We start from the raw sequence: 19,009 nt of genomic DNA, 5'->3' as shown, positions 1-19,009 counted from the left end.
TCTCCCTCTCTCTGTGCCCCTTCCCAGCTTGTTTGTTCTCTCTCTCTCTCTTAAAATAAATAAAAACTTAAAAAAAAAAAAAAAAGAAAGGAAAAGAAACAGACTGGGAGAATGTATTTGCTATGAAATAGACTGGGAATAAGTATTTGCTATATAACAGATTTAAGATTCTATATCCAGGGGTGCCTCGGTGGCTTAGTCGGTTGAGCATCCAACTTTAACTCAGGTCATGGTATCACAGTTCATGAGTTTGAGCCCCTTGTCAGGCTCTCTGCTGTCAGCACAGAGCCTGCTTCAGATACTCTCTCCCTCTCTGTCTGCTCCTCCCCCACACTTTCTCTCTCAAAAATAAAAAATAAATAAACATTAAAAAAAATGCATTTCCATAATACAACAAATAGAGCACATCTTTGGTTCCATTTAGAAAAAGGTAAACCAATTTTTTAAAGGAGTGAATAGAAGTAGACAGTTTTATGCAAAAAAATACAAACATATATCAACTTCTGAAAGAAACATCCTCAGCGGTAATCAAGGAAGAATGAATCGAAACAACGATTAAGATGACTTTTTCACTTCTTAGTTGACAAAATTTTTAAAAACAGGATTATCTCCAAGGATGAGAAAAAACAGGACCTCTCACACTGGGTGAGAAGGTAAATTACAAATTCTTGGAGAGCAATTTGTCAGAATCGATTACAAGGGAGAATACATCTGTCCTTGAGACCACCAATTTCACACGTGGAAAGGTGTCCTACAGAAACATGCACGTTACCCAGTAATGCCATCCCCAGGGCTACAACGAACAAGATAACGTTGACAACCTCAACATCCACCTGTAGAATAATTAAACTAGAAAACATGCAATAAAAGCAAGGCTCAGACACTACCAACAGAATGTTGCATTTGAAACAAAAATAAAACTGGTCCTTTCTTATAGACTCATAGACCTCTTCAAAAAACAAAACAAAACAAAACAAAAAACCCCAAAAAAGAAAAAAATAATAAAAAATAAAAAGCCTAGCATGGAGCCCAATGTGGGGCTTGAACTCATGACTCTGAGATCAAGACCTGAGCTGAGATCAAGAGTCGGACACTTAACTGACTGAGCCACCCAGGTGCTCCAAAAGGACTTTTTTTTAAAGGGTCTTGAAGGAAACCCTTTAATAGTTATCCTGGGAAAGGAGGATTTTTATTTTCTACCAACCTTGGATAGCTGGATAGAGACAGGATTATGAGCACATCAGAGAACCCCTAATTAGTACATAACACATGACAGTGATGGTTACCTCTCCCCATTCCAGCTGCTTCCCCGTCTCTGGCTCCTCTACGAAGAGAGGGCAACTCGTCCCACTTGGTTATATCCTGAACTTGAGAGTTAACCTGTATTTCCCATAAAATGAGACTCTACTTGAATGGTAAAGCCTTAATTTTAAAAATAAACAAAGAAGCAAGCACTAAGAAAGTAAAGAGATGAATCTCTGACATATTCACAGTAAACTCCACAATGTGTCACCCTGTCAAGCTATATGGGTCAAGTCAAGAAAAGAGCGAAGGACTATAACCCATCTGTTGTGCTATTTTCAAGCTATGGGATTCGGTGGTTGTGTTTACAGGTAGAGCAGGGAACTAAACAGGCGAAAGCCTGTCCTCACGGAAAGATTTGAGTGACAGAAGGAACACAGCATAAAAAGAAACAAAGAGGGGTTCTTGGGTGGCTCAGTTAGTTAAACGTCCAACTCCGGCTCAGGTCATGATCTCGCGGTTTGTGAGTTCGAGCCCCATGCCGGGCTCTGTGCCAACAGCTCAGAGCCTGGAGCCTGCTTCGGATTCTGTGTCTCCTTCTCTCTCTGCCCCTCCCCCACTTGCACTCTGTCTCTCTCTCTCTCTCTCTCTCTAATAAACAATCATTAAAAAAAAAAAACAAATGAAATAGCTGTATTGTACAACAGATGATATGCCCTATGGAGAAAACTTAAGCAAGGTAAAGGAAACAGAAAGTATTTGAGGATAGGGATCTATGTAGTGACCAGGGTAGATGTCATGGCTAAAGCGACATGAGAGCAGAAAGCTCAAGCAAGTGAAGGTGCCCTACAGATCCATCTGGACACAGCACCTCCCTGAAGATGCTGAGCGTATTCTACCAATAGCAAGGAGGCCAATAAGCAAGGTGCTGGAAGGGCCACCAGGGTCCTGCAGACCCTTGGAAGGATGAGCTTCTACTATAAGAGAGGCGGGAAGTAGCTATAGCTGTGAGTAGGGGAGTCCCATAACCTGACTTACACTTTAAAACACTCACTGCTGGGGTGCCCGGGGGGAGGGGGGGCGGGGCACAGTTGGTTAAACATCCGACTCTTGATCTCAGCTCAGGTCAGGTCAGGATCTCCCAGTTCATGAGATCAAGCCCCGCACTGGGCTCTGTACTGACAGTGAGGAGCCTGCTTGGGATTCTCTCTCTCTCTCTCTCTCTCTCTCTCTCTCTCTCTGTCTCTGCTCCTCCTCTCAAGCTCCCCCCGCCACCCCCCGCAATAAACAAATAAGTCAATGGATTATAGTTTTCAGCACTTTGACTATTTGCAGGACGTGAATTACTCCGGGCGGCTCCCACCTGGTGATATGACCCCAATACACAGGAATATCACACCCCTCCCCAGACCTTCAGATCTGAGATCCTCACTCACTCCCCTCCTTCTGTAAATGAGGAAGCGCAGACCCAGAAGGATTCAGTTTGCTCTCTTCTTTGATAAGGAAGGCAGCTTTTCTTTGGAAGCATCAGAATGTCAGCCGTGAGACAGAAAATGCACGAACAAGGAAAAGGGGGAACAAGTGAGGAGAGAGGTAAGCCAGCTGCCTACTTTATCCAGGTCAGCCTGCAGGATATTGTGAGTGTTCTTGGCCTGCTGTAACTCCTGTGTGAGTCTGGCTTTCATCTGCGTGCACTCCTGGTCCAGCGCTTGGCAGGCACGCTGTTGACGGCCGAGCTCCTGAAACACCAAAGACACGCGCATCAGTCGGACGGATGCCGGTTAACGAGGAGACTCCGGGGTGAGCCGCCAACCTCCTGCAGGCCATGCCACACTGAAAGAGCAGCGCACAACAGGGAGCCAGGCTGACCACTCACCTCATGATAAACATAACCCATCGAGTGCGGGTCCCGGTGATGGGACGCAGGCCTCGGCGGGGGGAAAGGGGAAGAACTCCGCCAGCTGACCGCGTGGAAGCTAGCCGGCTTCCGTCCCATCCCCAATCTTACGTTCCTCATCTCTGTTTCCACAAGCCCAGGGGGCAAAAGAGAGGAGAGCTGAGCTGTCACAGTCACGCCTCAGCTAGGAAATCAAAGGCGCTCAAAACTGGGGTTTAAGATCTCAAACACCATAGCATCACTTGCAATTGAGAACGAGAGCAAGGATATGCCACCAGTGAACTCTGATAACTGCGTCAGGATACCAGATTACCATTTCCAGGCTCTTACTCTTCCAGGCTCTTACCGAAAGGTTAGAGAGCCTCAGTCCATACGATACGCTCCGCCAGGCCAACTCACTTGCCCCTGGCAGTAATACTTCTGGAATTTCTTTCCCCAGTACATCAGCTACCTTTTGCATATATTTGCCAACCCACGGGCTTTAGAAACAGGTGGAGAATAGGATACAACTCCCTTCACAACTGAGGGTGTTTGAAAGACGAGAGATGATCCTTTCCTACTTGGTATTAAATCGCAAACAAATCAGAGGACACGGATGAAAAGGAACATGCTGGTTAGCGAGTCCCTTCTCCCATCGAAAACCGAAAGATGGAAGTGTGAAAGAAAACAGGGGAACCTTTTCCTCACAAAGCTGTTCCTCTCTCACGGAACACCCCAAGTGACGACAAACAGCTCCTCTTTTCAGATGATGAAACTGTGAAATGCCCAACAAGAGCCTTCCGGGCAAACTCCTCGTGAATCCATTTACCTTACTTACCTCTTGAAACTCCTTTTCTTTCTCCTTGATTTTCTGTTCCAGAGAACACCTGGCACTGTCTGCATTTTGCCGCTGACAGCTCAAATCTTCAGACAATCTCCTCAGTTTTTGTTCCAACGCAGCACACTGACAACAAATAAAAATGGTCACTACACAAGGATCCGAGGCAAGAAGCAAATATTTGGAATTTTAGAAAAGTGAGTCCTGAGATCTGGTTCAAGTTCATCTTTGTGTTTTGAGATTTTGTGTCATAAAAAGTTGGGATTAAAATGATCAGCAAAGGGGTGCCTGGGTGGCTCGGTTCGTAAAGCGTCCGACTGCTGCTCAGGTCACGATCTCGTGGTTCACAGGTTCAAGTCCCACGTCAGGCTCTGTGCTGACAGCTCGGAGCCTGGAGCCTGCTTCAGATTCCGTGTCTCCCTCTCTCTCTGCCCCACCCCCACTTACACTCTGTCTTTGTCTCTCAAAAATGAATAAACGTTAAAAAAATAATTTAAAAAATAATGAAATGATCAGCAATTACGAAAACCACTATATTTATGTTAGCACACATAATGCTTGTATTTGGGAAATATTAGAGAGGATGTAAAGTATTAGACCATTTAAATAAATACTCCATAATTTGAACTATGAAAGAAGAAATATGTGTGTCTGAATAAAGATTCATCTAACATTGTTGCATGGAAATGAGAGGTTCAAATGCAATGATGTTGACCTGTGTCTTTTAGAAGCTGTAAAATAATCAGAGGGTACCCATCACCTTCATATGACAGTCTGTTTCAAGCATAATAAGATTTTGCGGAAAACTTTAAATATTAAAATACTTCTTTCCACAATGCTCTCACTGTGCCATTTTAAATTCTGAAGGTTCACAGCACTCCAGAGAATATCACAACTGTTTTTAACCAAGCTGCCATAAATAACACAAAGGACACTCTTTTTGCCTTTGTACATGGCCAATTTAGGATGGCTAAATCAAAACTTAGGATGCCCTTCTAAAATTAAACTGGAATAAAATGGTCTTAAATCATCAAGTTTTGTTCCTCTGAATCTTCCCCATGGTGTTCAAATCCCTAAAATGCCCTACAAAACAACTCCATATTTCCAGGGAAGAATAAGAACACTTCATATGGGTGGGGGAGAACTCCCTGGTCTAAAAGAAACGTGCCAGTATTTGGCAAATATCTCTTCTAAAGTATTTTTCTGAGACTCATTAGAGTCTCATCCAGAACTATTAGAAATATATGGGGCGCCTGGGTGACTCAGTCACTTAAGCGTCCGACTTCGGCTCAGGTCATGATCTCCCGAATCGTGGGTTCAAGCCCCACATTAGGCTCTGTGCTGACAGCTCAGAGCCTGGAGCCTGCTTTGGATTCTGTGTCTCCCTCTCACTCTCACCCTCCCCTCCTCTCTCAGAAATTAAAAAAAAAAAAAAAAAAGAACTATTAGAAATATTAGAAATTTAACAGAGAAATTGGAGGAAAAGAAAGCATGACATAATACTTTGCCAGAAGACCAGTCAGACACCAATTATTAACTAACCAAAGATGAAAGGACCAAAGCTGGTCATTAATGACTAAATGATTTTGCAACTATCAGAACTTTAAATTTTTTTTTTAATGTTTATTTTTGAGAGAGAGAGCGCATAGGGGAGGGGCAGAGAGAGAGGGTGACCCAGAATCTGAAGCAGGCTCCAGGCTCTGAGCTGTCAGCACGGAGCCCGGATGTGGGGCTCGAACTCATGAACCTGTGAGATCATGACCTGAGCCGAAGTCGGTGCTTAACCGGCTGAGCCACCCAGGCGCCTCGCAACTATCAGAACTTTAAATATACCAAATTCAAAAGAAAAATACTGAGCCAGTGGTACAAATTAATCCACTGCCTTAGACATTAAGACACCTTTGTCACTATCTTTACACTTCTTGAATCTTTAAATCCCCAAGGAAAAAGATTATAGAAAGTATTTATAAAAATAATAAATAAGGGGGTGCCTGGGTGGCTTAGTTGGTAAAGTGTCTGAGCCTTAATTTCAGCTAAGGTCATGATCTCACAGTTCATGGGTTTGAGCCCCGCATTGGGCCACAGAGCCGGCAGCGCGAAGCCTGCTTGGCATTCTCTCTCTTTCTGCCCTTCCCTGGCTCAAACTATCTCTGTCCCTCTCAAAACAAATAAACTTAAAAAAAAAAAATGATGATGATGATGATGATAATAAATATGAATCCAACAAATATTTATTGAGAGCCTACTATATGTCAAGCACCCTGCTAGGCACTGGGGATGCAGCAGGAAACAACTCCGATAAAAATCATTGCCCAAATGATGGTCCCAATGTTGGTGGTTGACAGTGGCTAGGGAAAAAAACCCATGCAAGACAGAGATGAATGAACCCTTGGTGCCCTCTGCTGGCCCTCCTTCAAACTGCAACACATCCCACTACCCTCTCAGAATCAACAATTCTTACTACAGGAGTAGGTTAAAAAAGAGCGTTTAGAAGATACTTAGATCTTATTTAAAATTTTCTAATGACATTCCGATATTGATGACGCATAATCCACGTAATAGTAGCTGACCACTAGGTGTCACGAATGTTCCGTAATATTCTAAAATCGTGCCCAGGGTTGAAATCCTTGAAAATATGCAGTGTGTGACCTTGGGCACTCATTTAAGACCCCGGGGCCTCAGCTTTCATCTGTGAAATGTGAGTGCTGAACTCCAGGTTTGTTGCCAGCCTCAATATTTCTACTTGAGCTCAAACTTTGTACCCCACACAGATTGCAAATACTTGGAAAAGAAGTGTACTAGACACAGCATAGGTTCAAAGAACATGGTATTGATTTTGATTGAATTAGCTCCATTTTACTTACTGGGTAATTCTAATGGTAGACCAGGGAAGAGCAAAAACCAAGCATAATTTGACTAGCAACACATTTGACTAGGTTATACAATGCTAATAGGCAAGAGGGAGAAAGGTACGCTGAATTTTCAGCTAGGTGGATTTGTAGGTCACTGGAAAAAAAGGAAGCCAGAAAGCATTGAATGAATGGGTCTTAAGAGCCTGGAGGAAATTTTCTAATAGAAAGCCAGAGCTAAGTTCTGAGCACTGTCCTAGTCAAAAGTTTTAATTCACGATCCGGTAAGAAGAAACCCTACCAAATACGTTAGATAGAACAAAGATTCAGTGATCCTGTCATACCAAAACCAGTAAGACAAAGTATAATAGAGTAGGTATAATTCTGATATGTAGGAAAGCCTGAGTTGGCAGATAGGCAACTGAAAAGAAGCTTAACTGACAAGGAACTCCATGTAATAATAATATGTTATTATAAACTCACCATGTGCCACACACTAGGCTAAGCCTTTATAAAAATTATCTCATTCTTTTTTTAAAAATTTTTTTATGTTTATTTTTGAGAGAGAGAGAAGAGAGAGAGAGAGAGAGAGAGAGAGCGCGAGCGAGCACGAGCAGGGGAGGGGCAGAGAGAGAGGGAGACACAGAATCTGAAGTAGGCTCCAGGCTCCAAGCTGTCAGCACAGAGCCCGACACACGGCTTGAACCCATGAACTGGGAGACCATGATCTGAGCCTAAGTCGGAGGCTTAACTGACTGAGCCACCCAGGCTCCCCTAAAAATTATCTCATTCTTTACAACAATCCTATGACACAGACATTATTAACACCATTTTATTGATTAGACAGCGGAGGCTCAGAACTCAAAAGCAAAACAACTGGGATGTGGCAGAGTCAGGGCTCAAATCCAAGTCTTTGAGACAAAGACTATAAACTCAGATTGCACAAAGTGAATAAATATATGGGTCAAGGTAGGTCATGATCCCATTGACCCTCCACTGCATCCTCACTCACTGAATCAATATTTATCAACAGTATCTCTGCAAAGCACTGCACTAGGAGAATGTCTAAAAATGAACCTGGACTACCACTTCCAGTAAGAATAAATAAAGGTACATTTCCCTATTCCTCCTGTTGAGAACAATTCAAAACCCTGGACAAATGAAAGAAAGCTCTAAGAGGAGAGAAGATTGTGCAACTAGGGACTTTAGGACCCAAGGGAAAAACATGATGGTGCTGAAAGAAAAGAACTGTCAACCCCAGAATCCGTATATCCTGAAGAAATAACTTCCAGGATGCAGTAACAAAAAGAAAAACTAGAATGTGTGGCCTAAAAGCATGGTTAAAAGAAGTTCTCTAAACAAAAAGGAAATGATGAAAGAAGGAAACTTGAAAGGAATTGGGTAAGAAGGAAAAACAAGGTAAGCAACAACATTGGTATAAATAATAGGCTTTCTTTCTCTTCTCCAGTTTTCTAAGTTATGTTTGACAGTTAAAGCAAAAAATATAGCACTGTCTGATGTGGTTCTATACGTAGGTAAACACTTAGGAAAATTGTGTTATAAATGGGCAAAGGTAAAAGGATAAAAAGAGCAGTAAATTTTCTGTAATCCATTAGAGCTGCTTAAATGACAACACCAATAGGCTGATAAATTGTGTGTATATATAATGTAATATCTGGAAAAGTCACTATAGCTCTACAAAGAAATACATCCAAAAGTATTAGAAATTATACAATATGTTCAAGTAACCCACAGGAAGACAGGCAAAAAGGAAACAACAAAATGAAAAAGAAATAGAAAACAAAAAATAAGATATCAGTTTTAAGCCATGATACATCAATGGTTACATTAAATGTAAATGGTTTAAATATGCTAATTAAAACACAGATGTGGGAAGAGTGGATTTAAACAAATATACCCAACTATACGCTGTCTTTGCAAAACTCACCTCAAATATAATAATAAAAAGATAGGCTGAAAGTAAAAAGAAATACATCATGCAAACATTTAAGGAAAGGTAGAGTGCTACGTTAATATCAGAAAGAGTAGACTTCAGAATAAAGAAAATTACCAGAGACAATGAGGGCTATTCTATACTGGTAAGGGTCAGTCCACAAAGACATAGCAATCCTAAATGTGCATGCGCCAAACAACAGAGCTATAAGATATGTGAAGCAAAAACTGATAGAACTGACAGGAGAAATAGATAAATCAAGAATTACGGGAGACTTTCACCATCCTTCTTTCAACAATTGATAGACAGGAAACCAACAAAAATATGGAAGAATTCAACAACACCATCAACCAACAGATGATTTGGGGCTAAGGATAATTTTAGAACACTCCACTCAACAACAGAATATATATATTTTTCCCCCAACTGCATGAAACATACACCAAAATAGACCACTGTCTTAGGCCATAAAACAAGCCTCAACAAACTTAGAACTGAAATCATAGAGTATCTTCTTTGAACACAATGGAATCAAATTAGAAATCAATAACAAAAAGAAAAGAAATCTCTAACCACTTGGAAGCTGAACAAGGTATTTCTAAGTAATCCATGAAGCAAAGAGGAAGTGTCAAGGAAAATGTTTTAAAAATACACTGAACTGTGGGGCGCCTGGGTGGCTCAGTCAGTTAAGCGTCTGACTTCAGCTCAGGTCAGGATCTCACGGTTCATGGGTTTGAGCTCCACATTGGGCTCTGTGCTGACAGCTCGGAGCTGGAGCCTTCTTCGGATTCTGTATCTCCCTCTCTCTCTGCCCCTCCCCCCTCAAAAAATAAACATAAAAACACTTTTAAAAAACTTTTAAAAATACAAAATAAAAGTACGTTGTAATTAAATACAAATTAAAATACAATACCTCAAAATTTGTAGGACACAGTTGAGGTAGTATGGAGGGAAATTTATAGCATTAAATGCCTGCACTGGAAAAGAAAAGCCTCAAATCAATAATATAAGCTCCTTACTTCAACAACCTAGAAAAATAAGAGCAAAATAAACCTAAAGCAAGCAGAGGGAAATACCAGAGTAAAAATGAATACAGTTGAAAAAAGAAAAATAATAGAGAAAATAAATGAACCAAAGAGCTGATTCTTTGGAAAGATCAATAAAAGATCAACAAATTGACAAATTTTATTGTTGTTACTGACAGAATTGACATATCTCTAGCAAAACTGACAAAGAGAAAACAAGAGAAGACACCACTATCAGAAACAGAGAACATCAGGGGTGTCTGGGTGGCTCAGTTGGTTGAGCGTCCGACTTTGCTCAGGTTGCGATCTCACACTCGTGTGTTTGAGCCCCGTAGCAGGCTCTGCACTGATGGCTCAGAGCCTGGAGCCTACTTCAGATTCTGTCTCCCTCTCTGTCCCCACCCCCCACTTGCATTCTGTGTGTGTGTCTCTCTCTCTCAAAATAAATTAACATAATAATAATAAAAAAATTAAGAACAAAAAAAGAATCAGAGAATATCACCTGACCTACCAACATCAAAAGGATAAGAAAATACTACAAATAACTACATTTATAAGTTTAAAAATTTGGATAAAATGGACCATTTCCTCTAAAAACACAAACTACCCCAACTCATCAAATATGAAAAAAATAATTTTAATAGCTATATAACTATTTTTAAAATTAAATTTGTAATTTTAAAACTCCTCCCCAAAAATCTCCAGGCCCAGATGGTTTCATGGAGAATTCTACCAAACATATAAAGAAAGAAATAACACCAATTCTTTCTTTTTTTTGCAAGTCATGGATATCTTAAGAGAGAGAAATAACACCGATTCTACATAATCTCTTCCAAAAAATAGGAGGGAACACTTCCCAGTTCATTTTATGAAGCTAGTATGATCTCTGATACAAATACCAGAGAAAGACAGAACAAAAATAGAAAACAGCTAACCAATATCCCTCATGAATATAAATACTAAAATTCTCCCAAATTATTAGCAAGTAAAATCCAGAAATGTATAAAAAGAATTATACACCATGGCTATGTAGGGTTTATTCCAAGGATACAAGGTTCATTCAAATATTTGAAAAGTGATCAATGTAACTCGCCTTATTAACAAGCTATTATTCTATACGAGTACATGTGAATCTATAATTACCTTTAAATAATTTTGAAAGAAAGAAATAAAAGAAAAGAAAAGAAAAGAAAGAGAAAAGAAAAGAAAAGAAAAGAAAAGAAAAGAAAAGAAAAGAAAAAGAAAAGACGAATGAACCTGCCTTCAGGAGACCAACAGAAGATGTAAGTCTACCTACAACAGAGGTTCTTACCTACTGCCTTAGAAATATCTAGAGAGTTTATTAAAAGTAAATTCTTTGGGCCCACATCAGACATGGGTCTATCTAACAGGATTAATTCTGCAAGTTTCTCTGTCATTCTGACAATTAGCCAAGTGTGGGAACCCAAAGGGCTAGGACACAGGTAACGACAATAAACGGGTGTTAAGGGGGATGCCAGGAGAAAAGATCTCACTGCATTAAAAGATGAAGGAAGTTGCATACGGGCTGAGGAACATGTCAAGAGTATTCCAAGAGGAGAGTGTGCCAGGCAGAAAGGCAAATGTGAGCAAAATGCTGGACCCAGATAAAGACTGGGTTCAGGAAGCACCAAATAATCAGTTGGTCCTAGAAGAGAATTCATTTTTCTCTACACTTGTCACCATTCACCATATTATCTATGTGACTCTATATTTATGTTACATCCAACATTAGGATGAAGCTTCCCAAACGCAGTGCTTTCTATTTTCTCACTGCTTCATCCCCAGGTCCAGAACAGTGTCTGACGTACAACAAGCAGTCAACAACAAATCAAATGAATCCGTGAATGAACGAATTTTAAAAAATAAAATAAATAAATAAATAAATAAATAAATAAATAAATAAATAAAACACTATTGATAGATTGGGGACAAAGCAACAACCACAACAACAAAACACCCTCAAACACGCTAAGAAAGTTGGCCTTAAGTGGAACCTTGAGATTCAATTGCAGGAGTATGTATGTTGGATCCAAAAGTAGATCAATTAGGGGCACCGAGGTGGCTCAGTCAGTTAAGCATCTGGCTCTTGATTTCAGCTCAGGTCATGATCTCAAGGTTGGACTCTGCACGGTGATGGTGCAGAGCCTACTTGGGATTCTCTCTCTCCCTCTCTTTCTCTGCCCCTCCCCTACTCACGTTCTCTCTCTCTCTCTCTCAAAATAAATAAACATTTAAAAAAAAAAAGTATATCAATTAAATTCTTTTTTTTTTAAATTTTTTAAAAAAGTTTATTTTGAGAGAAAGAGTGAGAGAGCAAGCAGAGAAGGGGCAGAGAGAGAGGGAGAGAGAGAATCCCAAGCAGGCTCCACACTGTCAGCACAGAGCCCAATGTGGTACTTGAACTCACGAACTAGAAGATCATGACCTGAGTCGAAACCAAGAGTTGGATGCTAACTGACTGAGCCACTCAGGCGGGCGCCCCAGATCAATTAAATTCTATCCTTCCTCCTAAACCTCTTTAAAGCTCCATTACTTAGTTGCCTCTTGTATGTGTCAGGTGCTGTATATACATAACCTTTATTCTCCTGCACCCTCTGAGATGGAAAAGAAATCAGCAACTAGCCCAAGCCACTTTGCTGGGAGATCGTGCATCTAGATTGGACCCCACACTTACCCAGCTCTAAAAAGAACTTACTAGTTCAATTGCACCAATACTGCCTAGTATGTATTAATGAGGCTCGTTACTAACATTTATTTCAGAAATTTAAGTGTATGAAAAAAATTTCCAAAGAATTATATGACAAAGTGTAGGTTTTCAAGAACTCATGAAAAGTCCAGTACCTTGGTTGATGCCTGGTCGTACTGTGCTGTCGTTCTCACGAGTTCATCCCTATTTTTATTCAAAACTTTCTCTTTTTCCATTAATTCCACTTTTGCTTTCTCCAGTTGGAGTTGGAGTTCTTGACATTTACTCGCGTGGCCTTTTGTTTCTTTTTCTTGTCCTTGCAGACGTAGTTCCAAATCACTAATCTTGCTCCTTAGCTCTTAAACCACAAACAAAGTCCACACTTTAATTAATATGTATTTTTCACCAAAAATTTACATCTAAATTCAGATGGTGTCATTTATGTTATTACTCTGCTCTGAAACCTTTGGTGGGACAAATATCAATCGATTCACGTTACACATGGAAGCTACTTTAATTGGATTTAATTTTAATGGTTAGTCTCTATTGTCATTCGTATTCTAATATCCCATAGGAAGCAGGGGAAACAAATTTTCTGATGTTTTCAGAGAAACTTGGGAAAGAAAATGGTTTTCTAAAAATCGTGAAAAGTACCTAACTGAGGCTGCAAAAAGTGCATCCCATATAATACCCTACGTTAAAACTACCACTTGGTTTTATATACTGGCAAACTAATATTTGTTTTGTGCTCATATCATATGCAAATGAGTGCTAAGCAGTAAAAAAATCACACTCCCATATTCTCTGGTAGCTTTACCTCCAGTGAAGATCAAGACAGTATGAACCTCCTATACTGCCAAAATTAACAATAATTTTTTTTTTCATTTTTTTCCCTACATACACACAATATTGGCTCCAAAGACACTGGCAGTGGGACAATTCTCACCAGTGAACATTGACGGTGATTTTCAATATATCATAGCACTGGAAATTATCAGAGTCTGCAGAGTAGACTCCAAAACACCACCTGGTACCCTTGGCTGTCAGCTGTAGCGTGGAGCCATGGCCAAGGTTACAGGTTTGCTCCCATATGGACTACCTGGCAGAGCAGAGCACACGCCTCACCTCTGCCCAAAGCCGGGCCGACCACAGGCTTGTTGCAGGGGCCACAAAAGAAAGTCAGATGAGAAGCCTGGGGAGGGTCAACTGAAATCAACCTACTGACCATACTTCTGGAAAGACAAAGCCACTCAGCCTACTTTTGAAGGCTTCGAGGCACCAGCTTTTTAGTACAAATAAAAGTATATTCGAAAATTGTGGTATCTTTTAACCCAAAATAGTATTTCCCATCACCAGACTGAGGTGCTTACTTCCAACGTGTCCAACGAAATACATGAGCACTTCTTAGGACTAGAAACATCTGGAATCACCTCTGAAATGATCTTAGGAAAATTTCCTTTCAACTTAATTTAGCTGAAAAAGTTACCTTGATTCTGGGCTTTTAATTGATCCAAAAGATGAGAATTGCTAGAATTATCACAGAAACTGTTACTTGCATCTCTTTTCCCTGTTTGCAAAGTTGATCTACTTGGAGTCATCTCTTGTTCCCCAAAAAAAGGAGATGCAGAGAAATCTCTCCTAATTGGAGTTTTCAGTGCACCCGACGGAAGCCGACTAGGGGTCTTTTCTTGTTGCCATGAGAACACGGATGATGAAGTCTGATGCCGTGCAATGTCCCGGTGGTTCATTGTACTTTGAGGAATAGCCTGACTCACCTTCTGTAAAGATAGAAACTCTTTAGAGCCCTTTAGACTTCTCAATATTCAATGCTATTCATTTTCAGATAGAACATAAAGACAAAATACCAAGAAGTCAACACTTCCACCGTGTACCAACAAAGAATGTTCATCGAGTCAAGGGAACCATTAAGTGCCAATATCCAGTGAAGGAACTTTCTAATGGTTAGACTTTAGCATTAAAGGGTTAAGCCACTACCATCTGAGTTCCAATCTATTAAGATGGGTTCCGCTTTTATATTTATTTTGCATCCCTCATATACTCCATTAAATACAAGTGAGTATTCACTACCATTTGAATTCTGAAATTTGGTTTTCCTATGCCTGTCCTTGGTCGCCTCCCCCTGTAGCTTTGCACAAAGAGAATCAAAATTAAATATTAATCTAAAGAACTCTTTCAAGAATCTCACTTTCTACCATACCACTCCAAAAAAATGACATATCAGGTGTTTTATATTATATATTACACATTTGTGGATTTGCTACTGCTTTGAATTTTTTTAATTCAAGAATACAGTGTTTTATTAGTTTCAGGTGTACAATGATTCAACGATTCTATATATTCCTTAGTGTTCCTCAAACAAATGTACTCTTAATTCCCTTTATCTACTTCTTTTGTTCTTCTCTCTGCCTCCGTTCTGACAAATATCAAGACATGGCCATAGATGCTGCATTAAATTCTTTATAACAAAAGCTTTTCTTGCCACAGGGAGAGGTTTCCTGTTTGTAGAGACTTGAATTCTTCCATCAAAAAAACTCTGGGCATCAATGTCAGAAGAATGGGTACCAATGACTGGACTGGACCGGATAACAAAGCACATGATATTTCTAAGACAAACCAGAAAATTACTGTTGAATTTTTATTCATCTTGAGAAGCAATACCTTTGCTATATATCAGAATCCTAATGACCTTCAAAAAAGGCTTAGAGGCAGGAAAATAATTAAAATTGTTAAAGCTCTAATAGGTACCTTTTGGCCCTCAACATTTAAGGTATCTACTTATAAATTCACCCTTAAACTCTTTGCTGAATTGTCCCATCTCATGGAGTTCTTATGTTTAGCAGAAACATAAGTTTGCAACATGAGGTGCAAAACTGGAATTTTGTTGTTGTTGTTGTTTTTCTTTTTTTCTTTTTTATAGCAAATAACATCACACAAACAGAGACAGTAAAGTTAGTTCTACAGATACCAAGTATTTTGGGGGTCAGACCCTAAGCTAAAAGCAGGGGTTTCTAATACCTGTATTTTGTTTCTTTTGTTGACATTAAATCTCTTTGCCCACCTGTTTATTTACCAAAATGGAATTTAATACCCTGGTCAGCAACTTATTTAACAGGAATGGGGAGATTACCTTAATAACATTCTCCTCGAAATAAACACTTCATAAATAATGACCTTCAAACCCCATGTCCCCCGTGGCAATCCCCACATTCCATAAGGAATGAATATGAAGCAATGGCCTCCGGGTGATAAAGCCAGACAGAGCGTCTGGAATGACTCTGCTCCTAACCTCTCCTTACCATTAGATCTTAACAGGGAAATAATTATATGGTTACAGTTTCTATAGAATTTGATGAACATCTGATGTCTAGGGATAAACTGATCTCCCCACTCTATTTTTTCACTGCTACTTGTTTTTAAAACCGAACAGTGATTACAACTAACGTAAAGAGCCAGCACTTTATCTTCTCAGTGTAAGAAAAATGTGTCGAGCTCTACGTACACCAGATTTTTCTCTAACCTCGTATTTCTGTATATCAAAGTACTGTTTCTTCAACCACATACTCTATCGTGAGGCCCATAATTAACTTACCTTAGCCTGCAAGGCTTTAACCTCTGCTTCTAATCTTTTTCGTTCTTCAACTTCTTTATTATATTTTTCTTTTAGATCTTCGTATTTGGAGCCTAAACAAAGACAATGAGAAACAGTTTGACTTCGGCCACTGATTTCATAAAGGAATTCACAGATGAACAATCATCACAATAGTCTAGAAGTGAATATCTTGCTTGGTACACGAAGTAAACAGAACATCTGGGTTTGGACAACAGACGCTGATCAAATTACTCAAGTATCAAATTATAGAGACATAGGTGCTTTGAATATTCTCAACCTGAATTACTTTTAAAACACACTGCAGGATAATAAAAGTTTGAAGGCTTAACTGGTGGCTCAGTATGGCTCAACAGATACACAAATGGATATATTGCCCATGCAATGCCCAAATTAAAAAGTTTTTTTTTTTTAATGCTCAAATTAAAGTTGAATTCAAAGATGAATTAATTGATTTTTTTTGCCCAAATTAAAATCCCAATAAAAGAGCTATGAAGGGAAAAAATCCTTACCACTGTAATGTTGACTTGGTGTTAGTGGAGTTGCAAAAATTTTTTGTGGTGTAGTGCACGGATGTAGAGAGGCATCTGCAGACTGTGCGGCTTGGTGGCTTCTTTCAAGTTCAGATTTACATCTGTTCGAAAAGGACCCAAGAGGATGCCACATCAGAGCAAATGCTACAGAATGCCAGCACTACGCTCCCAGAGAGTGATAAACTTACAAAAAACCCATCCCTCTAAGAATTCTTCAGCACTTCATGTACCCAACAGACATTTAATAAGAACTAACTCATGTGACAGACTCAGCCCCAGTCGTCAAAGGCACTCAGTGTGGTCAGGGAAACAGAAATATGAACCAAGAATTCCAGTGGTATAAAGGCTATAATGAAGATCTGTAAAAACCACTATGGTAACAGAGTTGGGAGGCTGGGGATATATTCTGAGCAAATTTTGTATTCTAAGCCAAAGAAAGACACAGGAATATTAAAACAAACAAACAAACCCCCCAAACACCCCAGAACTTCAGAAACATCGAAAGAAACTGGTGTCGCTGAAGCATGAGCTCAAATCATGAAACTGAATGACATCACTTGTGATGTGAAATCATTACAAAAACCTTACAAATACCTGCCATGAATTTTATGACACTTTAAAAACATAGACACAAAAATCCAGTTAACGTAGTGCATCTAGAGAAGACAGGGCTGGAAACCGTCACAAAGAAATAGGAAGCTATACACTGTATATCCCATTCTGAACGCCTTTCAGATCAGACAGCCTAAGGGAATAGAAGACTCAGATCTTGCAAATCTGTAACATTTGTGATTTCAGCTCAACACAAGAAATGAAATGAACACAGTATAGAATGGCTACTGACGTGCATGCGACAGTCTCTTGTGGACTGTTGGCTACATATAAGGTGTGAAGAAAGCAGTAAAGAAAGTGCCCCAGTGCCCTGGCTCCACCCAGTTCCAAACTCAATCTGAGAAGGAAGAAACAATGTCTGGACTGAAAAGGACTACTCAGCAAATCAAATCATCACATTTGAGCTTATGGTAGGTAACAGCACCATCCAGTAGAAAAGGTTCTACTAACATGAAAAGAGCAATAAGAAAAAATGAATTTAGTCTTAGTTTTATATTTAACTCAGTATTTTCAACATACTATCACTTCAACTTGTAGTCAATACTAATTATTGACTAATACAAAATACTATTATTTTACATTTCCTTGTACCAAACCTTCAGAATTTAGTGTGCATTGTATACTTATAGCACTACTCAATTTGTAATAGTCACATTTCAAGTGCTTAATAGCCACCTGTAGCTAGCCACTACCACAAGGAATAGTCCAGATCTATAAACTACCAAAGGTATAACAAGTTTGGCAATTCTAGAGATGAATTTAAGAAAAAAATTTTTTTAGTTTATTTTTTTGAGAAAGAGAGAGCGAGAGAGAGAGGGAATCCCAAACTAGCTCTGTACCATCAGTGCAGAGCCTGATGTGGGCCTTGAACCCACAAACAGTGAGATCATGACCCAAGCTTAAATCAAGAGTCGACACGTAACTGACTGAGCCACCAGGCACCCCAGAGATGAATTTTAAAGAATCTTGTAAAATCGGGTGTTTCTTTCCCCCTCAAATTCACGTTTCATCCCCCTTTCCCTATGTTCATTTTTTTTTTTTTCAACATTTATTTATTTTTGGGACAGAGAGAGACAGAGCATGAACGGGGGAGGGGCAGAGAGAGAGGGAGACACAGAATCGGAAACAGGCTCCAGGCTCTGAGCCATCAGCCCAGAGCCTGACGCGGGGCTCGAACTCACGGACCGCGAGATCGTGACCTGGCTGAAGTCGGACGCTTAACCGACTGCGCCACCCAGGAGCCCCTCTATGTTCATTTTTTAAAAGAGTGTATTTATTATAAATACTAAATAAACGTATGCCCTTCTACTATTTCTATAAACCTTTACTCCTCCTATTTCCTATGGAAAAAAACAGAACAAAACACAAATTGCCGCCAAAAAAAAAAGCACTAAATTAAACGATTTTCTGTATGAGATCATCAATACTCAACAGTTTTTGACCAACATTTCAAATGGTTCAAACCTAACGTGTTTGAGACCTTCCTGAAACCTAATCAGTGGCCGCTGATGGAAAAAATAAATTTCTGTCCTGTACTTGAAGGTTACCAATGAGAATTTGAAAATACATTCAACAGTTTTTGTAGTTTATAGTTGTCACATTATAGACAATTGTACTCTTCATAGTTTTTATAGTCTCAAGGTTAGTTTATAAACATTTATAAACATCTATACCTATGTCATAGATAATAAGAATACTTTTTTTTAAAGTTTATTTATTTTGAGACAGAGAGAGAGAGAGAGAGA

The 19,009-nt window shown here is 39.5% G+C and overlaps 1 protein-coding gene across 3 annotated transcripts in view; it reads right to left on the bottom strand.

Moving 5' to 3' along the window:
• CENPF (centromere protein F) overlaps positions 1-19,009 on the bottom strand; it is a 61,764-nt gene that overhangs the window by 35,908 nt on the left and 6,847 nt on the right. For 2 of the 3 annotated variants that reach the window (XM_086694133.1, XM_086694134.1), the window contains exons 4-9: positions 16,632-16,753; positions 16,102-16,193; positions 13,978-14,269; positions 12,647-12,849; positions 3,957-4,082; positions 2,853-2,981 (exon numbers count right to left, since the gene is read on the bottom strand). In XM_086694133.1, the coding sequence (XP_086550259.1) occupies positions 2,853-2,981; positions 3,957-4,082; positions 12,647-12,849; positions 13,978-14,269; positions 16,102-16,193; positions 16,632-16,753 (964 nt within the window). The remainder of the gene's footprint in view (positions 1-2,852; positions 2,982-3,956; positions 4,083-12,646; positions 12,850-13,977; positions 14,270-16,101; positions 16,194-16,631; positions 16,754-19,009) is intronic. The other variant, XM_086694135.1, reaches the window with a different exon arrangement.

The sequence above is a fragment of the Puma concolor genome, chromosome E4, assembly GCF_028749965.1.
Source record: "Puma concolor isolate L17-30 chromosome E4, mPumCon1.1.hap2, whole genome shotgun sequence".
NCBI classification, from domain to species: domain Eukaryota; kingdom Metazoa; phylum Chordata; class Mammalia; order Carnivora; family Felidae; genus Puma; species Puma concolor.
The sequence above is the reverse complement of the archived record's forward strand: the minus strand, read 5'-3'. Positions and strand labels throughout refer to the sequence as shown.